The 13,692-nt window shown below is 37.8% G+C and overlaps 1 protein-coding gene across 1 annotated transcript; it reads left to right on the forward strand.

Moving 5' to 3' along the window:
• The first annotated feature begins 10,252 nt into the window (after positions 1-10,252).
• On the forward strand, positions 10,253-11,392 carry LOC123236531 (glyceraldehyde-3-phosphate dehydrogenase-like). Its single transcript, XM_044662945.1, has one exon. The coding sequence runs from the start codon at positions 10,311-10,313 to the stop codon at positions 11,187-11,189; it is 879 nt and encodes a 292-aa protein (XP_044518880.1). The 5' UTR covers positions 10,253-10,310; the 3' UTR covers positions 11,190-11,392.
• Positions 11,393-13,692: the final 2,300 nt, after the last annotated feature.

Raw genomic sequence — 13,692 nt, forward strand, 5'->3', positions numbered from 1 at the left:
TTATTTTGCCATAAGTTTTACTCTTCTGGTCTTGCCAACCTTTTTCTTGCACAGAACTAACTGTTCATGGATATATGGCTGATAGCTAGTGAGATGGCATACTGATGTAGAAAATATGGCTTAACTAATCTCTCCCTTACTGACTTTCTTCTCTGCTGAATGCCTATAGGAAACATGGCTTGCCTCATACATTATAGTACTTAATCATGCTTGTCTTATTTCCCATGATTTCATATGCATGGTCTTTGTTTCTCTAATTAGCTGGTAAGCATCCTGAGAACAAAATCTCTGTCTTATTCACCTTTAGTGTCACTAGCTCAGCACTGAGTACTTAGCAAATATTCAACAAATATGTAGCATCCTAGCTTTAGAGCTAGAAAGCCCCTTCTATCCTGACTCTTTACAAATATAAAGAATCTGAAGTCCAGAGAGAATTAGTGACTTATTGTAAGCAAGGCCACATAGATAGGAAGTATTAAAACCAAGGTTGGAACTCAGATCCATTTCCCTTTCCAGTTATTGATTTAATAGAACCATTCTTTCCATATGTAACAGTGATCTATTCACATGAGCCACCATGGTAATGGTCAACTGGCTTCTGAATAAGAGGACACCATTGATTTCAGAATAGCCTGATACTTTTCTCATTTCCCCACTCTGCCTCTTAGTGTGAAACACAGTCAGGAAATGCTCAGTGAAAGTCAATTGATTATAAAGAGTCAATCTTTGGGATCCCTCTGTGGATACAGAAACAGTCTTCTAACTTATAAATCCATTAGGAACAAATATGGGGAATAGACACTTCCAAATGATGGAGCAGGTAGGGGGCTCAGTGGATAGAGCTTCAGGCCTGGATTTGGGAAAATCTGGGTTCAAATCTGACTTCAAACACTTCCTATATATGTGACCCTGTACATGTCACTTAACCCCAGTTGGCTAACCCTTACTGCTCTTCTGCCTTGGAACTGATAATGTGGTATTGGTTCTAAGACAAAAGGTAAAGATTTTTTTAAGTCTATGATAGTTCCATGAACCAAAAAAAGGAGTAATGACAAAAAAATTTGACATATGTCCTTTAATTTTTCATCATGAAAACATACTTTTATAACACTGTATATTAAGAATACCTCTGAAGAAAATAAAATGATAAATGTTAGTGGGGACATGGAAGAATTGGGATACTAATAAGTTGTTAGTGGAACTATGAATCAATCCAACCATTCTGGAGAGCAAACTTAAATCCCACTTTTAAAGGCTATAAAACTGCATATCCTTTGACCCAGCAATACCACAACTAGGTTTGTTTCCCCAAAAGATTAAAGACAGGGAAAAGGACCTACTGATACAAAAATATTTATAGCAGCTCTTTTTGTGATGGCAACAAATTTGAAACTGAAGGGATGTCCATCAGTTGGGGAATGGCTGAATAAGTTGTGGTATATGATTATAATGGAATTACTATTGGGCCATAAGAAGTGACAAACAAGATGGAAAGACATATATGAAGTGATGCAAAAAGCAGAACCAGGAAAACATTGTACACAGTAATGTACACATTACAATGATCATTTATGAATAACAACCATTATCAGCATGCAAGGATCCAAAGCATCTCCAAGCAACTCAAGAAGAAAAAGGCTATCCACTAATATAAAAGGAATTGATGGTGTCTGAATGCAGATTGAAGTGTCCCATTCTTCACTTTATTTCTTCCATGAATTTCTCCCTAGTGTAAGTGATACGTGTCTTGTTTCACAATATGATGAACATGGAAATATGTATTGTATGATAACATATGTACAACGTGTATCATATTCTCTGTTTTCTTAGGGAGTGGGGAAAGAACATAGATTTCAAAGTGTCAGAAAATGATTATTGAAAATTATCTTGACAAAAAAGAATACCTTTGATGAATGGTCTATTTTTCCATGTCTAATTAACTATAAAACATACTTTTTCAATATGATATAAATAAGGTTAATTTCTAGGTCATTGAATCCAATTTATCTCTATCTTTCAGGTAAATTCCTCTACCTTTTATTACATATGGTATGGTTTTGTTATTCAAAATGAATTCTGCTTTTTGGTATACAACATATTATATCATAGTTCATCTGTGCTTGAAGGGAACAAAACTTCGAGGTCCATTGGAAGTAAAAGATATTCTCAAAATATAGTTTAAATATTTTTCATTCTTATGAAGATGTTTGTCCAGACCTAAACTTCATTTAACAGTGGTTTGAGGATAGCTTTCTATGAAAGGAGGAAATCTCATCTGAAAAAAAAATTATATCTTTCTAATCTTTGGTACTCCAGTCTTTTTATTGTGATGCCCACAGCATGCATTTTTTCTTCATAGTCAATAATTCAGAACTATATTTTTCCTTGTCCTCTCACTATTCTTCCAACTTCAAGAAATGTTAATATTACTCTTGCAAAATCAATAACAATCCCTCTAAGTGCCAAGTACCTCAGAATGACTTTACATGGTTTCTGAGAGTGACTTGAGCTGTTTTATAGCAACAGATCATCAATTCTCAGATTTTTTTGTTCTGTCTTTTTTTAATCTCTGTGTTTTAGTTCAAGGATGCTTGAAATTCTTGGCTTCCCCACACCAATAACCTCTACAATGCCACTAAAATTGAAAATCTTACACATTTCCTTGGAGTAACACCACTTTCTTAACTCTCGGAACTAAAATCACATCAAAAGAGAGTGATGAAAAAAACGTGTCTATGATATGAATTCTAGCACACAACTGACAAAAAAAAAAAAACTAAGGAAAGATGAGGAAATCAGCTCAATCTAGTTTGGTCTAGGGTCAAAGTCAGGCATTCTGAACCAGGCTAGTGTCACACGTATGACTACTGATTAGGAGTAGAAGTACACGTTCATGGCTATTGGGCTTCCAAAATGTAACCCCTATCAAAATGGTCACTTGCTAACAGAAGTTGGCACAGCTGTTATAGTTTGCAAAATGTTGTTTGTACATCTCACATACCCCTTGTGAAACAAGTTGCAGTAGGGAGCCAGACTAAAGGCCTGGGTCGAATTCTGGTTCTATCTCATATTTCCAAAGTGTGGGATCACAAGCCAGTTCTTTTCCCTCTCTATTCCCCAGTTTTCTCATTTATAGAATAGGAATAGCAATACTTATACTTCTATATTGCATAGTTATTAAAGAGAAGGTCTTCTAGAGAACTTAAAATACTGCAAAGATATCAAGAACCCATTTGTGACTTCCTTTCCCCTCTATCTCTTAACCTGATATCATCCCATATACAGTGTTACTCTGACAGAAAAGGCAACTATGTGTCATTTAGGGAATATTGGGGGGGAGGGTCCCCATGGCCTGGGCACAAACAATTTCAATCCAAAATGTATTCCTCTCCCAATTTCCTTGGTATCTGAATGAGATTTCACATTTCATTCAATTTTTAGAATCTTTATCAATCATCAATTTGCAAACCATGTCCAATGCACTGGAGACACAAAGATTAAAATGAAATCATCTTTCTTTTTTTTATTTTTTAGAAAAAAATTTTCCATGGTTACATGCATCTTTCTTCTTAAAGACCTTATAGTCACCTAGCCTACAAGGACAGAATTTTTATACAGATCAGAAAAGACTAAGCTTCTTCAAAATAATAGGAAGCTCTTTCAAAGAGGAGCAAGTATTAATAAGTGGTGGGAGGATGGAGGTGGCACATTTGAAAGAACAAAGGGATTCTTTTACAGAAGTAAGGAGAGAGAGTAATCCAGATTTTGAAGATTATCTCTGTAATGATCCAGAGACAAGTGACAAAATGTCCTGTATGGGGAACAGCAAGTAGATGAGTTTGGAAATGCGAAATACATGAAGAAAAAGTTTAACACTGATTGGTTTGGGTTTTCAATGCATGAGTCAGGGGAAGACAAAAAATTTTCCCTGAAGGGATCAGATTGTCCACCATTGAAGCCCAAAATTTTCAACATGAATGGGTAAGCAATTGCTTTGAAGGGAATGAGTCAACCTACATGATGGCAATAAAGGGAATGAGACTATATTATATCTATCAGCCAAGAACTGGTATGTTTAAGAGAAAATTTTCCATGTTGAAGTCTAAGTAGATCTTCTCATAGACAAAGATTACTTCATTCTGTGTTTTTAATAAATTTATGCATTTTAATGTTGAATATCTGATCATAAATTATATTAAAAGCAATACAGAATGCATGACCATTAATTCTACTTGATTAGATACTTTATGATTCATATTCTCTCAGAGGATGGAAATGAATAACTGTCCTATTTACTGTATCTCTTAACATCTGAAAAGATGAAAGCATCTAAAATACCAATATCTTTCTATTATAAACAAGGGAAAATATACAAAGTTCCTCTGGGAAGATTGGTGAATTTGGACTTCATTAGCACAGAACCTTTCTGACAAAATGATACTTTATATATTCAGTGGCATTTGGTTCTTAATTGCTTTAGAAACATATGGATTAAAAAATCTCAGGACTAGGCAGGATTATATAGGTCAATAAGCCTAAATCCTTAAGTGTTTATCTATCCTCTGCTTTAATACTTCCAATAAATTCTGTCTCACTACCTCACACATCAGATCATGTCTTTTAGTTAGAGGGGCAGGTGATGTCCTTTCTTAGAAAGCTCTTCCTTCAATTGAGCTATCTGCCCCCCTCTAACTTCTATGCCTTAAAACTGATTATGCCCTCTCTACTTATGCAGAACAAATCTAATTTCTCTACCAGGTAGCAACCCTACAAATCCTTGACGACAATAGTTGTGTTCTCTCTATATATTCTCATCTCTGGAATAAACAAACCCAACCTTGTAGGTTTCAGGTGAGAAAGGGACCTTCAAAGTCATCTAGTCCAATTCCCTTGTTTTGAGTAAAAATAGATTGCCCAGTAATTACCAGAGCCATAAATCTGAATCCAAGTCTTCTGATTTCAAACCCAATGAACTTTCCACAATCTCTATAGTAACTTATACAACCCAGACTTAAATTCTTGAACCCTCTTGATCTCCACTGCCAAATATTCTGAAACTGATCAATATGCCTGCTAAAATGTCATATCCAGACCTGAATATAATATTCCTGATGACATGGCTACAAACCCAGTCTCTGCTACTTACAAGCTAGATAACCTTCAACAAATCCCTTGATGCCCATGGCTCTCAGTTTCCTTATCTGTGGGATTATAATATCTGTCACAGGATAATCAATAGAGAGCCAGAAGTGATCACATTTTGTAAAGGATGAAAGTGATATACAGAGATGACCCAAAGTCATGTAGTCAGTAAGTGGAAGAGACAGGATTTAAATTTAGCTCCTCTGTCTCTGAATGCAATCTGGACTCTTTCTGCTTTAACACTTTACTATAAAATAAAGGGTTAGGGCTATTATATTTCATCATAGATTGCTTCTATTTCTAAATCTAAGATCCTCTGTGGCCTGTGATTAGGTCAACAACTGGAGCAGCCCCAATAGCTGAGAAGTCTAATTGATCTTCAAACAGGGCTGTGATCTATCAAAAATCAGTCAAATGAAGGATATGAAATTGTTGTTTAAACCCTAAATAAAAAAAAAAAGGAGTCAGGGGAAGCACACAAAAGCAAGCTTTAAATAGCAGGGAAACCAACCTCTTACATGATTACCCATGTTACCATTCAAAAGTAAATGGAACATTTTCGATCTTAATAAGGAAGGCAGCCTCAATTTCTTTAGCCTTTTAGTTTTTTAGACTTTTCCAAGGTAAATTGGAATGCAATCAAGTCTTCACTGGGCCCTTCTGCCCTCTGAATTCCTATCTACACATCGCAAAACTGATCAACATATCAAAAAAAATCTGATAATATATGTTTGCACTATTCCTAGTTAAAGGAAACCATTCCCTGACTCACACACATAGACACACCTCTGCAAAGCAGTAGAGGAAGTATCTTCTCCTATATCAGTAATGGCAAACCTTTTAGAGGGGCAGGTGATGTCCTCAGGTGTGCATGGAGAGTGGAAGGGGAGCAGTCCCATCCCTTAGCCCTCTGGCTTTCTAATAATGAACTCCAGTGAACTCGGTGCTAAGGCTGTAGTTCTGAGTGGCCTCCTCTGGAATGCGTGCCACAGGTTCACCACCATGGTCCTATATCTTCTTTAGGATCAAGCATGTTCTTCATATTTTAGTAGTATTTACTTCACTTATTTTGTGGCTGTTGTTCAAGAATGACAGGTGACTTTTAGTTAGCGCTTTTTTAAAGTTACAAAAGCATAACTCAACTCATTGTTGGATCTCCACAACCCCCAAGAAGAGGCTACAGGTTCAATTAATTTCATTTATGAGGAAATGGAAATCTGGAAAGAACAAGAGGCAGGATTTGATTCCAGGTTTATTGACTGAACCCAGCATGCCACCCATTGGGTCAAGGTGCCTTTTAAAGCCAGCTTCTTACAGAGAAGGCCTAAATAAGTTCTATGTCATTCACCCTTTCAAAAGGTGAAAAAAAAATGACAAAAAACAAGTGGAAATAGGATGATGGGAAGGGAGAGAAGAAAAGAAAAGAAAAAAAAGGTGACAGCTAGAAAATGGAATTCCAGATGCCTGACACCACACTCACCACCATGCTTCATCTATCCAAAAAAAAGTCACACCTCCCAGAATTACAAGTTTTTAGTTGCTATCCACATACGCACACAAAAAATAGCTATTTCAATTTCCACTTATTTCTATATTCATTTTCTTAAGGATTTTCAAATAGCTTTAACAGTTAGTATAGATATCTAAAAGTAAACTCTTAGTTATTGACTCCTTTTATTCATTTTTTTTTCCTCCATGCAATTCAGGGACTGCATTTTGAAACTAAAAAGCAATTCTAGATTCCCTTGGGAGCCAGCAAAACTGAATAGAAATGAGTATATTTCCACTGAAACTTACTCGTTATTCTTCCAGTTTCTCATATCTGCTTATGAATAATTATTATAAGACAAAGAGGTCTTGCAGGAAGAAGGTGTCTGCATTTTCTTTCAGAGTAGACTGCCGCCGCTGTACTGAAAACCATCAGCATGTTTCTGTATTAGCTTCTAATATGCTTTGCTGTGGTTTGTGGCTTTTCCTTCAGCTAACGAGTCAGGGAGAGCTTCAAATTCAGAAATCCTATGGGAAATATTTACCAAAATTGTACAAATAAAGGCAAAATGGGCTGGGTTGTTTCCACCCCTTTTGATGGAGGGTTATGAATTTAAATCAAATGATAGGAAGTAAAGAGAGCTGATTGGGAGCAGCTTAAAGGCTGATGGCTCAGTGGATAGAGCACTGCACCTGGAATCAGGGAGATCTCATTCAAATCTGGCCTCAAACACACTTATTAGCTGTGTAACTTTGAGCAAGTCACTTAACTTCTATTTGCCTAGAAGGCAGTTAGCTGGCTCAGTGGATAGAGGGAGGGGCCTGGAATCACAAAGTTATGAATTCAAATATGACTTTAAACGCTCACTACCTATGTGAATCTGGGCAAGTCATTGAACTTTTATTGACCTTAATCCACTGGATAAAGAAATGACTAACCAAACCAGTACCTCTGCTAAGAAAACCTCATAGACAGTATGGTACAGGGATTCACAAAGAGTTAGGCATGACTGAGTCAAATGACCAATAACAACAGATTAAGGCAAAGAATTCTGAAAAAAAAAAACACTTCAGTGTTAGTGAAAACACATCAGATTTGGAGACAGAAGACCTTGACTTGAATTGACTTGAATTTTGACTGTTATTTACCACTTTGATGACCTGAGGAAAGTCACTGCCTGTCATGGTCTTAGGTATATTGTGTATGAAACTAAATTGGAATTGACAACAAGGAAAATCCTTTCTAGCTCTAAATCTATGATTTTCTGACTGATAGCCCTCATTTGATTATTTGTGATGATCCCAAACCATAGTGCTCACCATTTAAAATCATACAAATTTTAATTAGCCAACTTCCAAGCAAAATAAATTACTTCTTCCAGAACCCTCATATTTATTGTCATCAACTCCATCTCCCCACAGTCTCACTTATATCTGGCCCATTCTTCTGGGAGCTCTGGAGTCCAATACTATATTGTCCAAAAGTCTCATCTTCAACCACTCTTCCTTTCATCTCCCCTCAGTATGTGAAACTTGGCTCCCCATGCAGAATCTTTCAGCCCTTTGATCTCTTTCCCTAAGATACTTCTTCAACATCCACAAACTTACAAAACCAGGAGGATGTGTTCATCATTACTGCTTTAAGATCATTTTTCCACACCCATTATTCTATGATCCTTCCTCTCTTGAATTTCATGCAATCTCCCCTCTCTCTGCTTTTGACCAAGTCATTGTGCCCTACTCCTCACTACCATCCCCATTAGAAACCCTAGGATTCTTCAATGTTCAGAATAAGTACCCTATTTCCTGACTTTCCCAAATATCAGCATCTCACAAAGTTATTTTTCAAAGACATAGAGTCAGAGAGCTTAAACTCGCCTGTGCATATGCAAGCTATTTAAAGTAATGCCTATCAATTGGGGAATGGACAAAACATGGTGCTTTATATAATTGAATATTATTGTGATATAACAAATTGCAAGCACCATACAAAGAAGTATAGAAAGATGTGATTTGATGCAAAAGAAAATAATATATACAATAACTACAACAATATAAAAAGAACAACTACATCTGTATTTATCTTTATTTTAACAAATCTCTAATATTTAGGAATTCATTTGACTGGGGTCCATAGGCTTCATCAGATGGCCAATGGGGTCCACACATCAAAAAGGAGTTAAGAACTCTTATTGTAAATTATTTTAATGGGTGGAGGAGAGAGAAAGCCCATCCCCAATCTACTTCAACCAGGAAATTGGGTAAGAAGGCATTTTGACTGACTGTACTGAAGAAGTATCTTGCTGTTAATGACTAGAATAATACTCCATACATTTAAAGCTTACTAAACTTGAAGGGGGATATCATGTCCATTGCTCTTAGACAGGAAGATGCTATCTTCAACTCTCAAGAAGATAGAGTTGAGGCCATTTATATCCAACAGAAGGAACATAGCATGTGACATAACTAGACAAGGCAGTATAGATGAAGATTAAGCACAGGTCGCTGATTGCTTTTTCTTGGCCATGTTTTCTTCTTCCTGGGGATATAAAACATCCCTGCTTGTACCTATTTCTCATTCTCAGGAGTCAGAATGGCATGCTCTAATTTAGATCTTCCACTGCTGTAGGATCTGTATGGCATATCCTGATAAGTCTAAAGTAAGTATTGATTGGTAATCTATTTCTACTGGATATGACCAATAAAAATCCCTATATAACTGAACTAGGTTCTTTTGAGTTCTTTTGAACTAGATTTTCTCATTAATATCTGATAACTTGACTTATTTCCATTCTTTCAGTATATCTTAGTCACTTCTCAGCCATAGGGCTCTTAATTAGCTATGCTGATATATTGCTAATCACTGATCCAGAATGTCTTTTCCCACCTTGACTTACCTCTATTCCCAACCTGCAAATCCCTATCCCTGGCTAACCCCTTCCATTGATTTCTCAACTTCTACTTCTGAGCTATGGAACATCCATCAATGGAGAAAATAGAAAAACTGTTCTAACTTTACACACTTCAAATTGATGTTATATAACCTCTCTTGGCACTGGTTGCCACTTGAAAGTCCCTCTATTGTACCTTTATTGACTCCCCATCTCATTTTCAGAGAATCTGTTCCAAATGTTGTCTCCTTTATTCTTCGATTTAACCTCACCCTTATAGAAGATGACCTAGCCTGATAATTCATTGAAGAACTTGAAGCTATCTGATTTTTGTTTCTTCAGTATCCCTCAGTCTGCAATTGCCCAAACTTTCTTTGGTGAACATACATGTCTATATCTCTTATTTTATTCCTTCCTTAATAGTGGTGATCTGAGGAATGCCCAACAAAATCATTTCTGTTGTTGTATCTCTAAAGGAATCATATAGTATCTTTATTTATCTTTTTTGTTGGAAGAGACCGTTTGGGAAGATATTTGGCTCTTGTGAATCAAATTATTGTTTTTCAAATTAACAAATCTTCATTAAAAGTAAATCTAATAATCAGGCTCTCAGCTCTTCACCCAAGCTCGCTGCCAGAATCCTCTGCTGCAGTCGCATCCTTTAGACAAGATGGTGAAGGTCGGAGTCACGGATTTGGCCATATTGGACGCCTGGTGACCAGGGCAACATTCAGCTGCAAAGAAGTAGAAATTGTGGCCATCAATGACCCCTTCATTGACCTCTCCTACATGGTTTACATGTTCCAGTATGATTCCACCCATGGCAAGTTCAAGGGCACTGTAAAGGCAGAGAATGGAAAGCTGGTGATCAACAGAAAACCCATTACCATCTTCCAGGAGCAGGATCCTGCTAACATTAAATGGGGAGATGCTGGAGCCGAGTACGTTTTGGAATCCACTGGCGTCTTTACCACCATGGAAAAGGCCGGGGCTCACTTGAGGGGTGGAGCCAAGCGAGTCATTATCTCTGCCCCTTCTGCTGATGCCCCAATGTTCGTGATGGGGGTGAACCATGAGAAATACAATTCCCTCAAGATCGTCAGTAACGCCTCCTGCACTACCAACTGCTTGGCCCCCTTGGCCAAGGTCATTCATGACAACTTCGGCATTGTGGAAGGACTCATGACCACAGTCCATGCCATTACTGCTACCCAGAAGACAGTAGATGGCCCCTCTGGCAAGCTGTGGCGGGATGGGCGTGGGGCTGCCCAGAATATCATCCCTGCTTCCATGGGTGCCGCCAAAGCTGTGGGCAAGGTCATACCTGAGCTGAACGGGAAGCTCACAGGCATGGCCTTCCGTGTTCCTACTCCCAATGTGTCTGTGGTGGATCTGACCTGCCGCCTGGAGAAAGCTGCCAAATATGACGATATTAAGAAGGTGGTGAAGCAAGCTGCAGAGGGGAACTTAAAGGGCATCTTGGGTTACACAGAGGACCAGGTAGTATCCTGTGACTTTAACAGCGACACCCACTCTTCTACCTTCGATGCTGGCGCTGGCATTGCCCTCAACGACCATTTTGTCAAGCTCATTTCTTGGTATGACAATGAATACGGTTACAGCCACCGTGTAGTAGACCTCATGAAGTACATGGCCACCAAGGAGTAAAGTGGAAAGCCATGATGGATCTTCATCCCCAGCCAAAAAAAGAGTAGTTCCACCACTGGGGAGCCCACATCCATAATAACCTATGTCCCTGTGCTGGGGATCCCATGCCCTCTTCACATCCCTGCCCCAGGCACCCCTGTAGTGGGGGGGGAGGAGCATAGTCCTATCTTGTGTACCATCAATAAAGTCATCACGTTCAGTGCCAAAAAAAAAGTAAATCTAATAATCAATCCTAGCTCTTGAGTAACTGCCTAGACACTGGTGACCTTCCTCTCTCGCACCTTCTTGAAAAAATAATATGATCTTAGTGCAAAGGGGGGGGTCGATCTATTAAGATCTATATAATGACTTTCTGATTTGGAACTATGTCATCTTGATGGGTGAGTACATAAACAATAGCCCATACATTTGAACTGGTTCATAACTGACCAGATAAAATAATGCTTTATATCACATGCAACCATCTACATTGGCCATGGTCACATTGTCATCTATCCTCATGCTATTAATGTTTCCTTTGTTGCCCTGAAATATCACTTCTGGCCTGTGCTGAAAGAGATAGCCTACCCTCACAAGCATTTTTACCTTTTTCTCCATGGACAGTAATCAAATTATTTTCACCATACCATTATTGACTCCTCTTTGGATCAATTCATTGTTCTTGGGACTCTGCTGATACTCCTTTCCCAATCACTACTCCCATATATATGTTTTCTCACTCCATTCAAATATAAACCTGTGAGGACAAGCATTATCCTTTTTTCCATTATTAATAGTATCTATCATTTCTTCTTATAGGATCTCACATGCTTTCTTTCAGCTATCTTGAGAATTGATGCCTCAGAGCCCTCAAAATTGAATTGCCTTCAGCATAGACCCTCTTCCATATATGTCTGGTCTAGTTCAGCACTACTTCTTAGCTTAGTCTTCATTAAAGCTATTTTAACTTCCTTACATAGAACATTGGCAACTGCAATGTTAGAGTCCAAATATGGAGACTCTAGTGTCAGTAAAGGGGAAAAAAAGAGGTTGTTGCGGAAGTTTTGACAGATCTTTTCTACTTTTCAGTGGTTAACTATCTTATTTCCAATTTCAACATTTCTAAGAACAATCAAACTTAATTGAGTCTCCAAGCTTTCTGTATACTTATTTTTTGCTTCCCATCTATTTTACAATGCATCATTGCTCCTAATATTCTACTTTCATCCTCCATAAGATTTTTGTAAACAAGTTTATATTCTAAATCATGCTGCCCTTGGTTGACACATCTCTCTATTTGGCAGGAAGATCAAGAATTTGCTGAATAGGGCTATTTCTGGACTTCTCCACAACTCCACTAAAAAATCCATCTCTATAATTGCCTACTTAATCACCTGATCAAGAGAGCTTTAAGGTAAAATAGAAGGAGAGAAAAATCCTAATATGTTCAAGTGTGATACTAGAGTGTAAGACATGAAAAACAAGAATAGCAGGAAAGATCTGGGATTTCTTGGGGAAAACTTTTCCAAGAAGAGAACCAAAAGAAGTATGCAGAGCCTCAGATATTCAGATGTAAGATTTAGAATTAAAAAGACCTTAGATATTAATTAGTCCAACCCTGTCATTTTGTCAAAAGAGAAACATGGAGATGCAGAGAAGGAAAAGCATTTACCCAAGGTCATACATAGGTGCTAAGTGGTCCAACCAGGATTAGCATCTATTGCTCTTTCTGTGACAGCACATATCATAAAGTTTCAAAACAAAGTTCTTTGTGAATTCTGAGTGGAAAGGGTTTTACTGACTGTTCAGGGACTAATAACAGTAGTAGTAGTAGTAGTAGTAGTAGTAGTAGTAGTAGTAGTAGTAGTAGTAGTAGTAGTAGTGGTGGTGGTGGTGGTGGTGGTGGTGGTGGTGGTGGTGGTGGTGGTGGTAATTATATTCAGCATTTATATTGGACTTACTATTGTGCCAGGTACAGTGCTAAAAATTTTCAATTATAATCTCATTTGATCATCATAACAGCCTTGAGAGATAGGTGCTATTATTTTTCCCATTTTACAAATGAAAAAGCTAAGACAAACAGGAACTAAGAGGTTTGCCCCAGATTGTAGAGCTAATAGATAGCCACTAAGGCCAAATCTGAATTCACATCTTCCTGACTTCAGGCCCAGCACTCTCTCACTGAGCCACCTACTGGTCTAAGGAAGGCTTTCAGGGGTAGGTGGTATTTGAATTAGATGTTAAATTCTTTAGTAAGCAAAAAAGGGGTGACATGCCAAGAACAGGGAATAGTATGAGGAAAGGTGAAAAATTAGTAAAGCAACTTCTAATCATTGTTTCTGTTTCTCTTATCTGGAGCCAAATAAAACACATCTAATCACTTCCATAGAAAAGACCTTCAGGTATAGCACATAGTGCCTCATGTCTTCTGTTCCCCAGGTTAAACATTCCCAATTCCTACAGTTGAACTGATATGGTGTGCTTCCCAGTCCTCTTACAATGCTTATTATCCTTCTCTGGTTAT

This window comes from Gracilinanus agilis, chromosome 2 (assembly GCF_016433145.1).
Source record: "Gracilinanus agilis isolate LMUSP501 chromosome 2, AgileGrace, whole genome shotgun sequence".
NCBI lineage: Eukaryota > Metazoa > Chordata > Mammalia > Didelphimorphia > Didelphidae > Gracilinanus > Gracilinanus agilis.

Excerpts from the sequence above, each read along its gene's own strand:
- LOC123236531 (XM_044662945.1), top strand. The coding sequence starts at position 10,311 with ATGGTTTACATGTTCCAGTATGATTCCACCCATGGCAAGTTCAAGGGC.